The sequence below is a fragment of the Sarcophilus harrisii genome, chromosome 6, assembly GCF_902635505.1.
Source record: "Sarcophilus harrisii chromosome 6, mSarHar1.11, whole genome shotgun sequence".
NCBI lineage: Eukaryota > Metazoa > Chordata > Mammalia > Dasyuromorphia > Dasyuridae > Sarcophilus > Sarcophilus harrisii.
In genome coordinates this window covers 247554892-247573697 of record NC_045431.1, presented here as the reverse complement: position 1 = coordinate 247573697, position 18806 = coordinate 247554892, and the positions used below count along the sequence as shown (strand labels likewise).

Genomic DNA, 18806 nt, shown 5'->3' with positions numbered 1-18806 from the left:
TTGGGTGGAGGGGAATGCCCAGGAGAAAAAGGAGAGAAATTGAGAGAGAGAAGAAGAAGAAGAAGAAGAAGAAGAAGAAGGAGGAGGAGGAGGAGGAGGAGGAGGAGGAGGAGAAAAAAGAAGGAAGAGGAGAAGGGAGGACGAGGGAGGAGGAGGGAGGAAAAAGAGGGAGGAAAGAAAAGGAAGGAGGAGGAGGAGGAAGAAAGAGAAGAAAAGAAAAATGAGGAGGAGAAGGAGAAGAAGGAAAAGGAGAAGGAGAAAAAGGAAGAGGAGAAGAAGAAACAGCAACAATAACCATAACCACAACAACTTGGCGACGAAGAAGCCAACAGAAGACAACGTCTTAACTTCTTCATGGCTATAATTACATGAAACGTGCCATGATAAGGTTTAAACAAGGAAATCTGAGCGTTCTACTTAAGTCTGATGTTCTACAGTAAGGGCCCGTCGATTAAAGATGCCTCAGTGTCCCCGGGTCTCCCCCGAGGAGGAGCTGTGCGCTCAGGAGGAGCCGGCCGCCTTGCTCCCCGCCTCCCCCTGGCTTTGGCTCTCCTTGGGGGCAGAGCCCCCGTCGGGCTTGCAGTCCCACTGCTGCCAGTGGCAGGGCGCACACCTCTGCTTCATGGTCTGGCTCATCCGCTGCATGGGTTGATTGTCCTTATCGATGTGGGAGTACATGGGATAGCCCAGTTTGTCCAGAGCCTGGATCTGGTGGTAGATGATGTGGGAGATCAGCCCCAAGCCTCGGTACTCGGGCAGAGTCCCGGCCATCCTCAGTTCCCCGGTCTGGTCCATTAGGTCCCAGGACACCGGAGTGCCCTGGGGCCCCAGCAGGCAGTAGCTGGGGAAGTGCCGGATGCAGCGTTGGATGAACTTCAGGCTCTTCTCGTTCCCCCCAAAACTCCAGAGGCTGTTCACTAAAGCAGCATGCTCAATGTCCAGGGAGGACATCTTAAATATCTCTGTGTTACTGCGGAGGAAAGGGAGAAAGCTCAAAGTCAGTGCCGGGGTGAGCGCATTAGGCTGGTTAGAGCTCCCTTATACCACAGCCAAGGTACAAAGCCAAGGGCAAACCGCAGTTCAGCACTTGCTAACTGGGGGGCTTTGGACAAATGAGCTTTGCTTTCCTCATCTGTTCCCATGTGGGACAACTCTAATAATTAGAAAGTTTTTTTTCTTAATATTGAGCTGGAATCTTTTTCCTTGCATGATCATCCCGCATAATACAAGATCGAGGATCCCAGAGAACCGGTTGCCCCGTAGACCTGAAGGATCTCCCTTTACCATCATCATCAATTTTTATTTAAAAAAAAAAAAAAAAAACCTAGCTTGGCTTAAGGTGCAGATCAATGTGCCTCATTTCAGTCTCCTGTTCCCTTGGTTGTTTTTGCTTTCTATCTCATCCAGTCTTCGGAAGAGCACATGGCCTCGTTGGGATTTTTATTTTATTTATTTTTTGTTTGTTACCTTTGGCTTTTCTTCTGTGTTTCTGCCATTCTTCTAGCACTATGAGAGTTTGGTTTCTTTTCTGTCTCTCAGATCCATTTTTATCCTCCCCCCACCTTTTTTCCCCTCTTGAAGCAGTTCCATTCTTTCTAGGAACCCTTTATTCTCCCTAACAAGTCAGTGTGATGTATTAGTCAAGCCCCATTACCTTTTCTTGTAGGCAGAAAACAAATGTGTCTTTCACAGACATTTCATTGTTACTTAGCACTGGCAGAAACATAGACAGTGAATTCTCAGATCAGACACTGAGATTTCTTATCTAGAGACATGGGGTTCAAATCCCCCCTGATATTACTTATATGATCTTGGACTAGCCAAGTTAAGTTCCCTGAGCTTCAGTTTTCTTGTCTGGAAAATGAGGAAGATGGAGTTCTGTTCAGCTCTGAGTTGGAGCCCATAGTCCCCAAGGTCCCTTCCAGTTCCAAAATTCTGTGATCCCTGTGATTAACTGCAGCAGCAAACTGTTTATCTACCTTGGAGATCTATGCCTGAGGCTTCTGAGTAAATTGCCTTATTCATAAATGGCTTTGTTATCTTTTCCCCCAGGTGTTTCAGATGACTTCAGTTGTCATATTTTAATTAATGCTTAAAGGCAAAAAGAAGCTCCTCTTAGGGTGAGTATCTCAGAGCAGGTACCTCTATTTCCTCATTGTAAAACGGGAACAACAGCATTTACTTCCCTGGATTATTGTTAAAATGGAATGAAATAAAATTAAATAATAATAAAACCTTAAAACATTTTATATCAGTGCTATTAATAATTTAGTTTCAAGGTTCAGTGATATTTTCTATTATTATTCAGTCATTTTCAATTATGTCCATCTATTTTCTTGACAAGGATATGGAGTGATTTGCCATTTTCTTCTCCAGCTCCTTTAACAGATGAGATTTTAAGAGTTGGTGTTATTCTGTTATTATACACATTTTACAATTTAAGAAGACTGAGGCAAACAGAATGAAGTGACTAAAAAAAAAAAGTCAAGCTACTACTATGTGTCTGAGGCTAGATTTGAACTCAGGTTTTCCCCAATTCCTCCACTGGGCCGCCTCGATGCTTTCTACAAAGCCTGGCTATTTGCTAGACTAGATAGTCTTTTGTGGTAGCATGGTATATTGGAAAGAACCCTAAGCTTTTGAGTCACAAGCCTTGGATTCAAGTCCTGTCTCTAGGTTATTATCTATGTGACTTTCAGAGAGTCACTTAAAAAAATTTCTAGAACAGTAAATGAAAAGCTTTTACTACATGGCTCTATAGGGATTTTTTTTTTTATGGAAATCTAACTTCCAGATACTCTGGCATCTTGCTTTTTCCTTCTCTCTTTTCATTTGCTAACATAACAACAGATACTGGTCCATCTCATCTTTCCTGGGGGCTGTGCATGTGTATTGTTTTGCTTATTTGTTTTGCCATCTGATGTAGGGAATCCAGGCTTTGTAGAGAACAAGGTCTTATTGAGTTGTTCTACCATAGTATTAAAGTGACCTTCCGTTCTCAATACAGGATAAGCTCTGGTTAACATTGCCAAACTAGAAAGGCTTCCAATCTGGGTTGAGACATGGACCGTATCTTTTGTACAAGCATCTTGATTTGGGACTCAGCCATCAGGGGATGGGTTTTTTAGGGGGTTTAACACCATAAGACCACTATCAGACCATGAAAAGAAGGGTGGGAGTTCCTATATTCCAGTCAAATCACAGATCTTTGAAAGATGTCTATTTCCTATGGATGTCAATTTCCTCTAACAGGATACCCCCATTGTCGATATATAGATTCAGAGAAAGTCCTTTTGGGGATCCTTGAGCCTGAGATCTGGCCACATGCTCTGTCTCTTAAGCCCTCTCTATTTAATGTATTAACTACCTGCTACTTATAAGTTCTGGGTACAAAGCATGTATAGCTAACACTAGACACACAGTCTTTTCCCTTCAAGAGTTTATAATGTGGAAGAAGGATAAAACATCAATACAGATAGTTTATTATTATCCTTAGGTAGGTGGGTTCTAATTCTCCAAGCCCAGTCTTATTCTCTCTCCTGAGCTCTTATATTATCAACTCTTCATTGAACATTTTTAAGAACTCAAAATGAACACATCCGAAATAGAATCATTTTCCCCCTCAAATCTATTTTCCAAACTTCTATATTTTAGAAGGGAATAGATATTTATATGGCGCTGGGTCCTATGTTAAGAGGTGCTTTTACAAATACCATCTTATAAGCCTTTCACAACTTGACTCCTACCCATCTTTCTCTCCCTTCTATGGTCCAAAAAAATGGACCTTCTTATTTATTATATTATATTATATATTATATTTTCCCTCTACACCCATGATTTGGTTGATTCAGGGACCAACTCATTACCACTGCAGATTAGCAACTGTTCTGCAACTTGGAGCTTCAGAGATTTGTCTGGGCCATTCCAAGGTTGACTGACTTGCCCAGGATCAATGAGTAGCCCTTGAACCTTCCTAATTTCAAGGCAGGGTAAATTCTTTATCTCATACTGCCTTTTGAGCTTGAAATAGGCCTTGATAAGCCAGGTAGATTACTGTGAAACACATGTCTTGTCCTTACAGGGAAATATACAATTACAGTCTAGCTCCAAGAGGTAATGAGAAAATCCTACAAAAAGTGAAGGGCAGATACCTAAGCAAATGCTAAGATTTGTGCCCATGAACTTTGGAGATTCACATATTTTAAAGCTCTGTAAGATCAATCAATATAAGATGTTAGGGAGCAGAAAATCCCAGAACAGGGAATTGGTAGCACTTAACAGAAGCACAATTATAGCAAGAGCCCCATTGCTCAGTTCTTTGGTCTTTATGATGCTAGAAGTTGTCACTTTAATCAAATGGGAATGAGATAGTTTGATTTTTGAAATGCAAATCAGTAGGAAAATAGAATTTGACAGATAGAAATTCACTTTCCAGCCAAGTAGACTGGAACACATCTTTTATAGAGTAAGGAGGAGCTGTGTATGACTCTGCTTTTAGACAACTTACATATCTTTTTTTGGCTTTTCAGTTTTGGCAAGTGACTGATCCACATTTTGCTGGGAAGGCGCATATCTATTCATTGTTTCAGAAATCAAATAGAGATTGCGATTTGTCATCTTGACCTGAACTGATTTTTCCACTGCGACATTACTTATCACCTCATTCAAGCCAGACTGCAAACCTATTGAAGGAAAAAAAAAAAAAAGAAACAAAGGAAAATAAAACAAAAACTTTATGAGAGATTATTCAAGTACAGGGGAGAGATATTGTACAATTAATGTCTGAGGGAAAGACCAATGCATAATTTCACAAAGGGATCCTGGACATTTAGGAAAATGGAGCTGATTCAGGACCTTAAAAGGGGAAAACATATGACAAAGAAAAGTCATCAGAGCTTAAAATCAGATGGAGTTTCAGAGACTTCTCTTCCTACTCATATATATCTGAATTTATATACTAACTCTACCAACTACCATTCAACCTTTGTTTTATGACTTCCAGTGATGGGAAACTGGTTACCTTTCACAGCAGCTGACTCCACTCTCAGAGAGCTCTGATTCTTAGGAATTTTCCCCAGAGAAAAAGCCTAAAATTGCCTTTTTTCAGTGTTCACCCATTGTTGATAATTCTATCTATAGGGCCAAGAAGAACAGAGTCCCTATTCCACACGGCAGCCTTCCAAATAATTGAAGACAGATTTCATATTCCAACCAGCAGATCCAACCCCATCCAACCCTTTTCTCTTTCAAGCTACATATTCTTGGTTCTCTAAATGAGTTTTTCTAATAGAATGATTTCAAAGCCCACAACCAACCTAGATGTGTTCCATATTGCCAATATTCTTCCAAGAAGGTAGAGAACAGAGTTGAACATAATATTTTAAGTATAGTGTGACCAGGGTGGAGGGCATGCCATCTCTTCCCTAGTCTTGGAAATTATGTTTTCTTTGATAGTATCTAAGGTCACCTTAGCTCTTGTGGCTACCATGTTGCCCTGTAGAGTTATACTGAGCTTGCAGCCCCTAGGAATTAGAACATCTGATAAGAGTTGAATTTATGGACTAGTTAATGCAAAGCCATTCTAACCTTGAATCTGCAAATGTTGTTTCCAGTTGATGACGTCTGAAGACTTGAGGGCTTCCTGACAATTCTGGAGATCCTTGGAATAAACTTGGTAGGTGTTAGTATAAGGATCGAAATCATCTGTCATATCCTGAGCAAGTTGGGGGAAAAAAGGAAATAAAGCTATTGATTTTGATATAGCAAAGAGCCACAGTGTTGGGGAAAATTGTTGGTAATACAAGCATTCTATCTGCCCCTGGTGAAGTGAAGGGAAAAGGAGATAAACAAGTGATTTACCTGCACTTGAGGCCGGACAATGACAGTTTTAAAATCTGGCCACCTGTCCACCAATACCTCCAGCTTGAAAGGATTCCCCTGGTTCATATGGAAGATGGTGCCATAAACCTGGAGAGGCAGTCCAAGGAAACCAGAGAGTCAGTCCATTGGGAAACGGTGACGACATCAGTTGATAAAGATTTATTATGTGCTTACTGAATGATCAGCCAATGTGCTTAGGATTGGAGATACAAAGAAAGGTAAACAGCAGTCACTACTCACAAGGAATTCACCATCTAATGGGGAGATAACATGCAACTAACTATAGGATATATGTGGGATAATACATAGGATATGCAGGATAAATGGGAGGTAGAGGGAAGGCACTGGAATTAAGAGGAATTTTAAAAAAAATTCTACAAAAGATAAAATGTTCATTGGAACTTGAAGGAAGCCAGGAGGCAGAGATGGGGAACTTTTAATGATCATCTTGTCCAGAGGTCACAAATATCCAGGCTGATGATTGCCCAAATCATATTAAAATGTAATTGGTAATAATTTACAAGATAAAAATAGAATAAAACATAATGTTGATTTGGTTTTTTTAAACCATTATGTTCCTTCTGGGATTGGATCCCTATGTATGGCTTAGTGGCTCCCATCTCTGAGTTAGAAACCATCCATCTAGTCTAACCTATACTGAATCAATCAATCAACAAGCATTTATTAAGCCCTTACTGTAAGCCAAGTGTTATTTTCAGCAGGAGGAGAGAATACAGATCAGGATGCTGAAAACAAAAACCAAAACTTATTATACACATAAAAAGAAAAACAAGCTGTCCATAATAAAGACCTGCGGTTTCATGTACAACTCACACTATCTTTTCTACTATGATATGATTTTATTTGTTTGATATTAAAGTCAGGATTTTTACAAGATAAAAAGATAAAATGATGGGATTAGAGTGGAAGATTGGTGAATTTCTTTTCAGCTCTAGCAACTATGGTCTATGGTTTTCTGATGCCTGCAAGAGAAAATGGTAGGTCATATATCTTTAAAGGAGAGGATGAGAAAAAAAAAAGAAGGGAAGAGAAGGAAAGAAAGGGAAAAAACATTTATTAGATGCTTCCTATATTAGGCACCATACTAAGTTCTTTTAGAAAGATCTCATTTGATCTTCACAACAAACTCTGTAAGGTTTAAGTGCAATTCTGTTATCGTCCCCATTTGACATTTGAGGAAAGTGAAAGAAATGGAGATTAAATGACTTGACTAGGATGACACTGCTAGAAAGTGACTAGGGCTTGATCTGAACTCAGGTCTTTTTGACAGTGAGAAATTCCCATATTGAGCACTTGCTTATAAGGGCATTTGTCCAGGGAGGCATGGCTCCAGGAAACCGGGTCCAGAAATCTGAAATAATCTTTTGGAGGAGGGAAGGCATAATTCCCAGGGAGAGGGAATCGTCCCATAGCCTGAATCAGAACTAAATGGAGACAAAGTTGTCAGGGATCCAGATTACAGAGAGGACCAGGCAAAGGAACACTTTGTAACTAGATATTTCAAGTTCAGATCAGAAAAGTTTATTCTCAGTGACTAATGGGGATTTATTTTACAAGTAGCTGGATAAATCAAGTTGTATGTAATTGGAGATTCAGTCTCCAATGACCAGTCACACAGAAAGGAAGGATTTTCTAAACAGGTTGCCCGAGGCAACCTGATATTGCAGATCATCAAGTTTGGGAGTAAGGGTTCAAACTCCATTTCTGACACAAAATCCAAGTTACTTAATCTCTCATAGATGAATAAGTACTGTGTTAACTTTTCTCTGAGCCTCAAGCAACTTCCTAAGATTTAGAGGAGTTTCAATTTTCCTTGCAAAGAATTCTCACACTTGGATCTCCTCCAAGATTATTTTGCATATCATCAAAGGACCCCAGACTAGAGAATTTGGAAGGAGACCAATAGATTATCATTACCCAACTCTCTCAATTTTACTGATGAGGAAACTGAGGTCCAGAAAGGTAGTGACTTTCCTCAGATACAAGGTAGGAAATCACAGACCCTTTGGGGAATAAGACAATGTGGATTGTACATGAAAGTACAGTTCTGTATTGTGGACATCTTGCTTTTCTTTTTATGTGTATAATAAATATTAGATTTTTTTCCAGTTTTTTTTAAACCAAGGTTCTTGCTTCTAACTAGGAGCTGAGTTGAGAGTGTTGTATACTGATAATCATACAGAATTTATGGGTTCAAATTCTAGCTTTTCACATTTACTATATAACAGACAATATCTACATATAACAACTATTAAAATGCACAATGATTTTTAAGCATTTATAGCTATATTAAGGCATTTTGACAACCAAAAGTACATCCTATACATACATACATATATATAAAATATAAAAATATATACATTTATTTATATATGTAATGAATACATTGCAATTTTGCAGGTCACTGGCAGCTGGAAACTAAGCTTAGGAAAGGCCTCATGTAGGAATTCTTAATTGGTTGTGTATGTGCGTATATGTGTGTTACATCCAGGCTGATGACTGCCCAAATCTTATTAAAATGTAATTGATAATATATGTGTATGTGTATGAGTGTCTATCATGGACCTCTTGGGAAGTGTCTAGTGAAGCCTCTGGACTCTATCACAGGACCATGTTTTGAAATGCACAAAATACATAAGCTTACAAAGGAAATCAATTATATTAAAATCCAGTTATCAAAATATTTTCAAACACAAGTTCATAGAGGCCGGTTAAGAATCTCTGATATAGATGTGGTACCTGAAGTGAATTTTGAAGGAAACAGGAGATTCCAAAAGGAGAAAGTTGGAAGGAAAAGTGATTCTGGGAATCTGGCCAATTTGTGAAAAGGAATAAAATTAGGATGAAAGATGGGCTGTCATATGTGTGAAATATAGGACTAGAATGCTAAGTGTGTTCAATCAGTCAATAGGCATTTCTTAAGGGGTATGTGTTACCAGGGATCCTCAGACTTTTTAAATAGGGGACCGGTTCACTGCCCCTCAGACTGTTGGAGGGCCGGAGTATAGTAAGAACAAAAATTTTGTTTTGTGGGCCTTTAAATAAAGAAACTTTATAGCCATGGGTGAGGGGGTTAACGTCCTCAGCTGCTGCATCTGGCCTGCGGGCCGTAGTTTGAGGACCCCTGTATGTGCTAAGTAACAGGGAGGGGAAGGTTAGAAGGGTCCATAAGGTGAAGGGCTTTCAATGCCAGACTGAGCAGTTCATGTTTGATCCCAGAAACAAATAGTCAACCAATAGGGATTACTGAATAGGGGAAAATAACAAGATCAGACTTGCATTTTTAAAAAGTCATTTTGACTAGTCTTTGGAGGAGAGCCCAGTAGAGAAAGTTATTGCAGGAGTCCAGATGAACTGAGGTATTGATTGCATTGAGTAGAGAGAAGGCATTGTGCATGAATGATAAATGCAGCTGAGGATGGAAGTCAGTGTTCATCTTTACCTTTATAGACTCAGGGATGTCCTTCCTCAAGGCTCTTTCCAGTGTCTGGAGCATCTGGGAGCTACGGAGAAGGAGCATCTTGGACAGATGCTCAGCTTACCTGTCTGGGTAATAACAAAAAGGGAAGAAGGAGAAAAACAGACAGGAATAAGTAAAAAGAGAGCCCCCTTGGATGGGCCCTTACTCAGGAAGACTCCATGCCAGGAGCGGCTCTCCAACGCTCTCTGTTCCCGAGCGGCCCATAAGTCTCTAAGCTGTTGACCAGTGTCCTAAACTCAGGCCGTCATCTGAAAGAACACAATGTCTCCTCTGCTCCCCACCCACCTGTTCCTGTAGTTGCTGCACAACCTTAGCATACAAAACTCCAACTCGTTTAAAAGGGACTTTGCTAGGAAACCAGAAAGGGGAAGAGACATTGGCTCACTGGAGGAGGAACTGGGGAGGAGATAGTCACAAGTTAACAGTTAACAATTTGAAAGATTATCCCGGGCCTTTGGCCAGCTCCAAGACCTTGGCTAGTTGCCTTAGCTCTATTTTCTTATTAAATAATGCTTCTTAGTTTGCCTTTGGTCCCAGCCTCAAAGACCATGGAATGGGCTGGACCACTACCTTTTACCATCTTGTAGAATCTGCCTAATAGCAATAGCAACATCTGACCCTTTAAGGTTTGCAGAAACCCTGACATAAATAGTTTCTTTTGGTACTCGTACTTAACCTATGAAGTGAAGGCTGATGGGGGGATTGTTTCATTTTTGTAGATCATCGTTTGTAAATCTAGAGTTGAAAGAAACCTCAGAGACGATCTAGTTCAATATCCTAATTTTATAGAGCGGAAAAAGTCCAAGGTCACATAGGGAGTAATCTCTAGAGGAAGAATTTGAAACCATTTTTCTGAATCTTTCAAGGCATCATATATTCTCTTATTAGAGAGTAACACTATTGAGGTCCATAATATAGCTATTATTGTTGTATGCCCTTTGTTCTCAAAGACAACCATGACATTAGGTAAGTGAGATCATGACATTTTAATGCATTGAAGTGAGGGAAGGCTATACATTATGTACAGTCATAATGTATCTGTTTTCTAAGTGTTTTTTTATTTGCTTCTTTTCCTCTGACTGTATAATATATCTATATATATACACGTATGTGTGTGTATATGTATATATATATACACATATACACACATATACATATATATACATGTATATATATATATGCACACACACTTTTAGGGGGTCTAATCTTGAATTATCATCCTGGTTATCATCCCTAGGCTGTATTTAATAGCTACACTGAGGACCTCCTAATCCCTTACTCCCTTAAGTAGTACTCCCCAGTACCCACCAATAATCCAAGGGAAGGAGCTATCTTTTCAATTCTGTCCCTTACTGGAATAGATTTCTTAGCTCCAGGAAAATTTCATTTCCAAGGTAGTCCAAGGTCTCAAAGTAGTACCATAAATGTCTTCCAAGTATTATTATCCCATTTGATTCTTACAATAACCTAATTAGATGGTAACTGATATTTTTACATTTTTCAGAGGAGAAAACTGAGGTTCAGAGAGATTAAGTGACTTGATCAGTAAATGCTTTGTTATCTCAGTGGATTACAATGGGACCCTTTTGCTTGCAAGTTGGAAAACCGAAATGCAAGCTATATTTTAAGACTTTTTAGAGTAAAGTCCCAGAATATGGCCATAATGTGCCAAAGACATGTGACTTCTTAGGATTGAACCGATAAACTAGAACACTGGACTACCAGGTTTCACCTTTCTCAGAAGGTGACTTTATTTTTATGACCAGGACAAATGAGCTTAAAATTTCCATTCTAAAATTAAGATGTGCTAAATACAGATTTCTGATTTTTTTTTTCCTCTACTCAGTGGAAAACTAAAAGTGAAAGCAAAACAAAACGTACCTGGGAAACAGTTGACCCTATGTGATTATAGGATTTAGGGAGGAATAGAGGAAAATAGATGATTTTATAGAAAACATGGGATGTCTCTTAGAAACTGAGTTCTCATAGAATACTGTCTGGTTAGTTTTTCTTTTCAGAAATATAACTGGACCCAGAAGTTTCTGGACACTTCACCTTTTGCCAACTGGTCACACATCAGTGATCCGGTTTAATAAACATGAGAGGCAGATGACTTGACTCAGCAATAGGGTTGAACTGGGGGCAGAAAAGAGTTGGTCTCTGAGCCTTTTACCTCTACACAGAGATCATATGAGTATTGGTCTGATCTTTAATTATCCCAGAAAGAGAGAGCCAGGAGAGACCTTAGGGGACAATGCACACAGCCCCTTACTTTAGACAGAAGAATGAATTGAGACCCAGGAAGATTCCATAACTTGATATGGCAGTGTTCTTGCCACCAAGCTAAGCCATTAATGTAATTAAACCACAGCTGGTTTGATAGAGGCTGCTGTGATATATTTTAAAAGAATATATGTTTTGAAACCCAGCTCTGCCACTTATGATCTTGGTGACTCAAAATAAGTTAATGAGTCTCCATTTTTCCTGCTCATTTTAAAATTAAGATGATGTTAACCAATGTGTCTGATCGTCTCAAAGATCAACTAGATAATATACATAATGAGCTATATAAATGTTAGTTTTTATTTTTTTAGTTTTATCTTCTCAATAAGATACGGACTGGGTTTCCTTTTCTCCCTAGACTTACTCTGGGGTAAATCCTGCAGGAAAAAAAAAGTTTCATATGGATGTTTTTTATTTTCAAATAGCAGTCAGTTTTAGGAATATTTCCCTTTTTGTCTTCCAGACAATGAGTCCTCTCCTCTAGCAAATAAAAATTTTTCAGCAAAGCAATGGCTCCATCGGACAGTTCACAAATTTTCTCTCCCTGTTATCCTCCACATCTCTACTGAAAGTAGAATTGCAAATTCTCTGATCTCTTCCCTGAGGTCAAGAATATTACTCCATGTTCTGTTTTGCTACAACATTCTTTTCATTGCATAAATTTTAAAGTAATGGATCTCACATATTTTGCATCACTTATGTTGTGAGTGCTCATGAAAATTTAAAGAGAAAAAGACCACCAGGAAGTCATTTACAACACCATATATCACAATTGATTAAGATGTAGAAAAATTATCAAAAAGCACTATAAGAATCTCAAAATTAAATCCACATACACATTCATAAATAATGACTTCAATATAAAACTGGAGACGAGTGGAGCAAAAAATACATTTTCTCAAAGATAATGCAGAGGTCTAAGATTTCTGTGTATTCTAAACATCTTTAGCTATGTCATGGGTACTATCTTTGAGAAAAGAATTCCTAACTGCTGACATGGAGAACACTGAATAACCTTTGAAAGATGACATTTTAACAGATTAAAAATGAACACGTCCTTGATGTGAGAACCATTCCTGAATTAGCTGGCTCTGTACAGTCAGATTAACAATTTAGGAGAGCAAAGATAAACATTTGTGCAAAATTAAGAGAAAGAATAAAAATAAGAAAAGATGACATTTTATTGAAATAAGGTAGTAATGAAGAAAACTGAATAACGAATGGGAGAGATTCTAGAGAAGTTTAACTGATGAAAATCAGTTGTTACAACAAGCTACCAAGAGAATCGAAAAAGCATTTCAGTCAACAAACATGATTTACTTGACAAAAGGAGAGAGATATCAGCCAAAGAGTGTGCCATTTTAGAATATAAATCGAACAAAACCATCTTCAGGACATTTAAAGATGAAAATGGGAGAACGACAAAGAAAAGAAATATCTGTAAAAGTAAAACACTTTTACCACCAAGAACAAGAAATCAACTATACCTGAGCTCTAAAATCACAATTCTAGATGTGGTTATAGATGAACTAGAATTAACAGCAAAGTTAAGGTCTCTCAATGCATTCAGATGTACTACCTCTAGTGTCAATATTCTCTCTATATACTTGGTCCAACCTAGTTGCCATCCCTTCAATTTCTTTAGTCCTATAAATGCTTCAGGGACTGTCATATTTTGCTGCTTCTATTCTTCTCAAATGAGAAAACATTTTGTTGAAGTGATTTTTTGCAAATCTTTTCCATTTTTCTTCTGTTTGTAGTCTCTTTTACATTTTTATTATTAAATGCCATTAGAGTGACTGTGCTTAATTGGTTGTATCTTGCCAAGATTTCTTTATAAATGTCACTTTCCACTGCTTTTCCCTGCTTTATGGGGCTCTACTATATGGGTCTCTATGTTCATAATCATCCATCATCCTTCTTTATAAAATTTTACAAATAAATTTATATTTTAACTTGATTTAATCTTTGGCAGTCATCTCTTTCTATTGGGCAAACAAGTTACATGTTTGTTGATCAAGACAATTTCTGGGGTCTTTTGGTCAATATTGGTCAAACAAATATCATTTGTTATCCTTTTCCCATTATTACATTTTCAATAGCTTGTTTAAATAATTCAGGGATAAATCTGTAGGAGACAATGACCTTAACTATATAACCTTTATAGCATTAAGGAAATTTGTGTGTATTCATAGGGATCAAAAAATTATTTTCAAAAATTCAATCGGGGGTAATATTAAAAACAGCAATTTATCTAAAAATGATTTAGAGTATGAGTGGACTTCAAATTTAGTGTGAGTCAGCACCATGATGTGATTGCCCCAAATGCTAATTGATAGATAAATCCTTTTGGAAGTATTTACTAGAATCTAATCATTATGTTAAAAATAAACAAGCAAGCCTAGATCCTGCCCACAAGGAGCTTTTGTCTTCTCAAGTAGGAAAAGACAATATATAAAGGGGAGCAGTGAAGGGAGTGGGAAATACCAGTGGCAATTCAGTCTTGGGGTGTATTAAAAGAAGCATAGCTTCCAGGAGTAAGGCTGTTCTCTTTATTCTTCCTTGATTAGAATTCATCTGAACTCTTGTGTTCTATTCTATACCCCATAGTTCAGGAAGGTTATTGATAAACTGGACAACATCTTGGGAAGGATAACCAAGGTGGTGAATGGCCTTGAATCCCCACTGAAGCTTTGGTTACAAGAAGTGGGGTGTTTAACCTGGAAAAGTGAAAAGGCAGGAAAGTACATGATAATTGTGGTCAACTATTTCTGGACTTGTCAGAGAAGAGAACTGACTTCTGTCTGAATGACATATGGAGCTGAAAAGTGGCAAATATTGACTTGATGAATGAATAAAGGAATAAAAACATAGTTATTTATTTTTATTTTGTGCTAAGCACCAAAAATACAAATACAGAACCTACCCTCATAGGACTTAAATTTGAATGGGAGGATACACTGCCATAAAGAAAGGAGCGTCCAACAAGGGACATTATGGTTTAAAAAATCTTTAGTGGAACTAATTCAAGGCAATGTGCTTGTTATGTATCAGGCACTATTTCAAACTTCAGGGAATACAAAAGAAGGGGAAAACAAAACAAAACAAAAACCATAGCTCCTAAGGAACATGTGTTTTTAAGTGGAAGACAAAATGTAAGAAACTAAAGAGGTACAGAGTAGCTAGGTAGTAACCTGAAAGGGAAAGATAATAGCAGTTGAGAGGCACCTAGGAGGATTTCCTGCAGAATGTGGGACTTGAGATAAGATGAAGCAAGCCAGAAAAATGTATAGGTGAAGATAGGGGTGCAAAGGATGCCCTCTGCGAATGAGGGGGCAATGAAGATAATTCAGAAGCACAAAGATGACAGCTAGACATTGTATTGGAGGACTGTGTAGCTGGATTATAGAATGAGCGAAAGTGATCAAGGTACAGAATGATATAGGGCAGTTAGGTTTCACAGTGAATAAATTACTGGAGTCAAGAAAACTTGAGTTCAAATCTGGCATTAGCCTCTTACTGTGTTTTTCTAATCAAGTCACTTTGTTGAAGGTCAAAAGGAGACCCCAAAAGGTTGGAGTTGCAGATCAGTGTCCCGAGGTGTCTCAAAATAATTTGCAAGGTTGAACCCATCTCCAAGGCAAGGGGCAAAGTTTATTATCATGCCAATTGAAGCTGGCTATGTTCCAAAAGAATTTAGCAAAGAAGCAGGAGCAAGAAGATAAATTTATTGGAAAAGACAAAGATCCAGTTCTTCATGATATGCTTATTTTATGGCTTAGAGGTAGAACTGAGGAGGGGTCTGGTATTCACCTCAATATTGAATTTTATGGTTTAGAGGTGAGGTTGAAGACCTGTTATGCCCCTCACCATTTGTCTCAGAAACCTTTATCATTGACCAACAGATTGTCATCTGGCAGTCTGCAATGTTTGTAGGTTTCTACTATAGTATTCCTAATAGAAGACTTTAGAATCATTGACAGATTGTTAGAATAATAGCACTCTAAGGTAAAGGACCTCAGGATAACTGCTATATCATTCCTAATGTCTAGGGGAAGAAATATATAATTATATTATTATATTCTTAAGGCCAGAATCATTAGGGAGATTGCTAGAACAATAGCACTCTAAGGTAGAGGATCTCAGGATAACTTCTATATCTTCCCTAAAGTCTAGAGGAAGAAATATAAAACTATATTATATTTTAAGGCAGGAGAATTAAGAATCATTAGACAGATTGTTAGAATAATAGCACTCTAAGGTTAGGGAAATTCAGGATTACTGCTATATTTCCTCTAAAAGCTATATACCCTATCAGTCTGGATTGCTTCAGTTTCCTCGTCTGTAAAATGAGCTGAAGAAGGAAATGGCATACGACTCAAGTATCTTTGTCAAGAAAACCCCAAATGGAGTAAAAGAAAGTTGGACACAATAGAAAAAATGAACAGGTTTTGGAAAACTAGGAAGATGACATGTTATGATGAGCTTTAATGTGAAATTATATTTGACCTTGGAGGTAATAGGAGCCAGCAGAGCTTATTGAGCAGGATTTAATTAAGTCTGATCTATATTTTAGGAAAACCACTTTGGCATCTGAGTGGAGAATGGATTGGAGCAGGGACAATGAGGAGAAATCAACCAGAAAGTTGGCTGTGAACTCAGAGCATTTGTGTTCAGATCTCATCTCTGATATTTTTAGCCATGATGATTATGGTCTAGTTTTATTTTAACTTTTAATATAAATGTTTCCTTCTCTGTAATTTGGGGGTACTGGGCTAGGAGGCTTTTGGGACTACGTTCAGCTACAGAGCTGACCCTCTGCTTCTGAGACAGTATTCTCATCTTCCCACCCCTCATCATCACAAAGGCCATTCTCAATAGGTCTTGACCAAAGTCCGAGGGCCAGACATTGAGTCTGAGGTTCTTAATAGGAAGCCATGCTTTAGATCAAGGCTGTCAAACTCAAATAGAAACTGGGTCCCTAACAGTACCCAAATATCCTCTCAGGGTGCATTTGGTGTAAAAGAAAAAATAGTACAATTATCTGCATTTCAATGTAAAAAAATATATAGTACAAATATCTATATTTCATTGTATTTTTATTTATTTTGTTAAGTGTTTCCCAATTCCATTTTCATCTAGTTCAGGCTGCACTGGCTCTTGAAAATAGTGTTGGCTATTTGAATCCTGGCTGCTCCCTTGTATCACCATAAACTATCCATTTGGCCTTTCATGGCTTTGCTTTTTTATCTATTAAATAGTTCTCATGTGTAGGTATCTTAATAGAGTGGATGGAAAAGATATTGTCCTTAAATCCAAAGAAAGATTTGGGGATTGAGTTCTGCTTTTTCCTCATCCTGGGTAAAGGCCCTTAACTACTCCAAGTCTCTCAAAGGCTTTCAGTTGGTTGCAGGTGGTGAGATGTATAAGTAAGGGGTACTTTTCCCAGGAAACTTCTCATCCCCATAATATTACAGATCCAGTTTAAAAAAACAAAAACAAAAACACAAAATCAACTTCACAAGGTAAAATCTGTGGAAAGTATTTTGCTAATTTGAATATCCTAATGAACAAAGCTATTTTTATTATTACCATGAAATAAATAATTATTGTCAATATAAAATAATAAATATTAACACAAAATAATAAATAAAATAACAAAGAGTAGGTATTTAATTGAGAGCTTTATGGTAATGGAGAATGCATCTATTCTGTGGAAAATATTTTGCTAACCTGAATATCCTAATGAAGAAAGCTATTTTTATGATTACCATTAAATAAATATTATCAACATAAAATAATAAGGAATAATTAATATAAAATAATAAATCAATATTATCAACAAAAATTATAAATAAAATTAACAAAAAAGTAGGTATTTAATTGAGAGCTTAAGTATTTTGCTAAACTGAATATCCTAATGAAGAAAGCTGTTTTTTAATGATTATCATTAAATAAATAATTATTATCAAAATAAAATAATAACTAATAATTAATATAAAATAATAAATCAATATTATTAACATAAAAATAATAAATAAAATTAACAAAAAAGTAGGTATTTAATTGAGAGCTTTATGGTAATAGAGAATGCATCTATTCTGTGGGAAATATTTTGCTAACCTGAATATCCTAATGAAGAAAGCTTTTTTTATGATTACCATTAAATAAATATTATCAACATAAAATAATAAGGAATAATTAATATAAAATAATAAATCAATATTATCAACAAAAATTATAAATAAAATTAACAAAAAAGTAGGTATTTAATTGAGAGCTTAAGTATTTTGCTAACCTGAATATCCTAATGAAGAAAGCTGTTTTTTTATGATTATCATTAAATAAATAATTATTATCAACAAAATAATAACTAATAATTAATATAAAATAAATCAATATTATTAACATAAAAATAATAAATAAAATTAACAAAAAAGTAGGTATTTAATTGAGAGCTTTATGGTAAGGGAGAATGCATCTATTCTGTGGGAAATATTTTGCTAATCTGAATATCCTAATGAAGAAAGCTTTTTTTATGATTACCATTAAATAAATATTATCAACATAAAATAATAAATCAATATTATCAACAAAAATAATAAATAAAATTAACAAAAAAGTAGGTATTTAATTGAGAGCTTTATGGTAATGGAGAATGCATCAGAAGATTACTGGATTTGCCCATCTTCCAAATCCAGCCTAGATGACATAGGGAGAGATAGAGGATTTCTGTTTGGGAAGAACATCAGAAATCATTTAATTCAACTTTCATTTTACAGAGGAATAAACGAGGTCCAGGTAAGTTGTGACTTGCTCAAGATAGGAAGGGACGGAGCTGAGATAGATTCAAATGGACATTTTCTGGCCCAAACTCATGAATAAATAAAAATGTTTCCCTAGTACCTGAGGATTCTCTGCCACCGGACAGCTTTCCTCTTCTGCACTGGATCAGCCTCAGTACAGACAAGCTAAGTCCTTTGTGCCAGGGAATCTGGAGTTCCTGACAGGGGCAGGACAGACTTACTGGGCACTTCAGGGCCACTGGTCAGGATGGGAGGTAGGCATCACAGGTCACCGAGATAGTGCGGAACTGGGTAGAGTCTAGAATCAGCCAGGATGGGGTTGTCATGGTTACTGG

At 37.2% G+C, this 18806-nt stretch overlaps 1 protein-coding gene across 4 annotated transcripts; it reads right to left on the bottom strand.

The window, feature by feature from the left end:
- Positions 1 to 343: 343 nt before the first annotated feature.
- LOC100918927 (glycine N-acyltransferase) lies at positions 344 to 18774 on the bottom strand. 4 transcript variants are annotated; one of them, XM_031941851.1, is made up of 6 exons: positions 18693 to 18774; positions 9344 to 9447; positions 5860 to 5967; positions 5587 to 5713; positions 4508 to 4682; positions 344 to 970 (listed from the first exon to the last, which is right to left on the bottom strand). In XM_031941851.1, the coding sequence occupies exons 2-6, from the start codon at positions 9419 to 9421 to the stop codon at positions 502 to 504; spliced, it is 957 nt and encodes a 318-aa protein (XP_031797711.1). In that variant the 5' UTR covers positions 9422 to 9447; positions 18693 to 18774; the 3' UTR covers positions 344 to 501. The 4 variants fall into 4 exon arrangements, with proteins under 4 accessions (XP_031797711.1, XP_031797709.1, XP_023362208.1 ...); XM_031941849.1 differs by having other exon boundaries at positions 18572 to 18760; XM_023506440.2 differs by lacking the exon at positions 18693 to 18774 and adding an exon at positions 9668 to 9768.
- Between the last annotated feature and the right edge of the window lie 32 nt (positions 18775 to 18806).

Bases quoted from the DNA above. Each gene is read 5' to 3' on its own strand.
- LOC100918927 (XM_031941851.1), bottom strand. From the start codon at position 9,421: ATGCTCCTTCTCCGTAGCTCCCAGATGCTCCAGACACTGGAAAGAGCC. The intron at 5,714-5,859 runs GTAAATCACTTG...CAACTTGCTCAG, and splicing joins TTGTCCGGCCTCAAGTGCAG to GATATGACAGATGATTTCGA. The intron at 4,683-5,586 runs GTTAGAATGGCT...TTCCTTCAATAG, and splicing joins ACAACATTTGCAGATTCAAG to GTTTGCAGTCTGGCTTGAAT.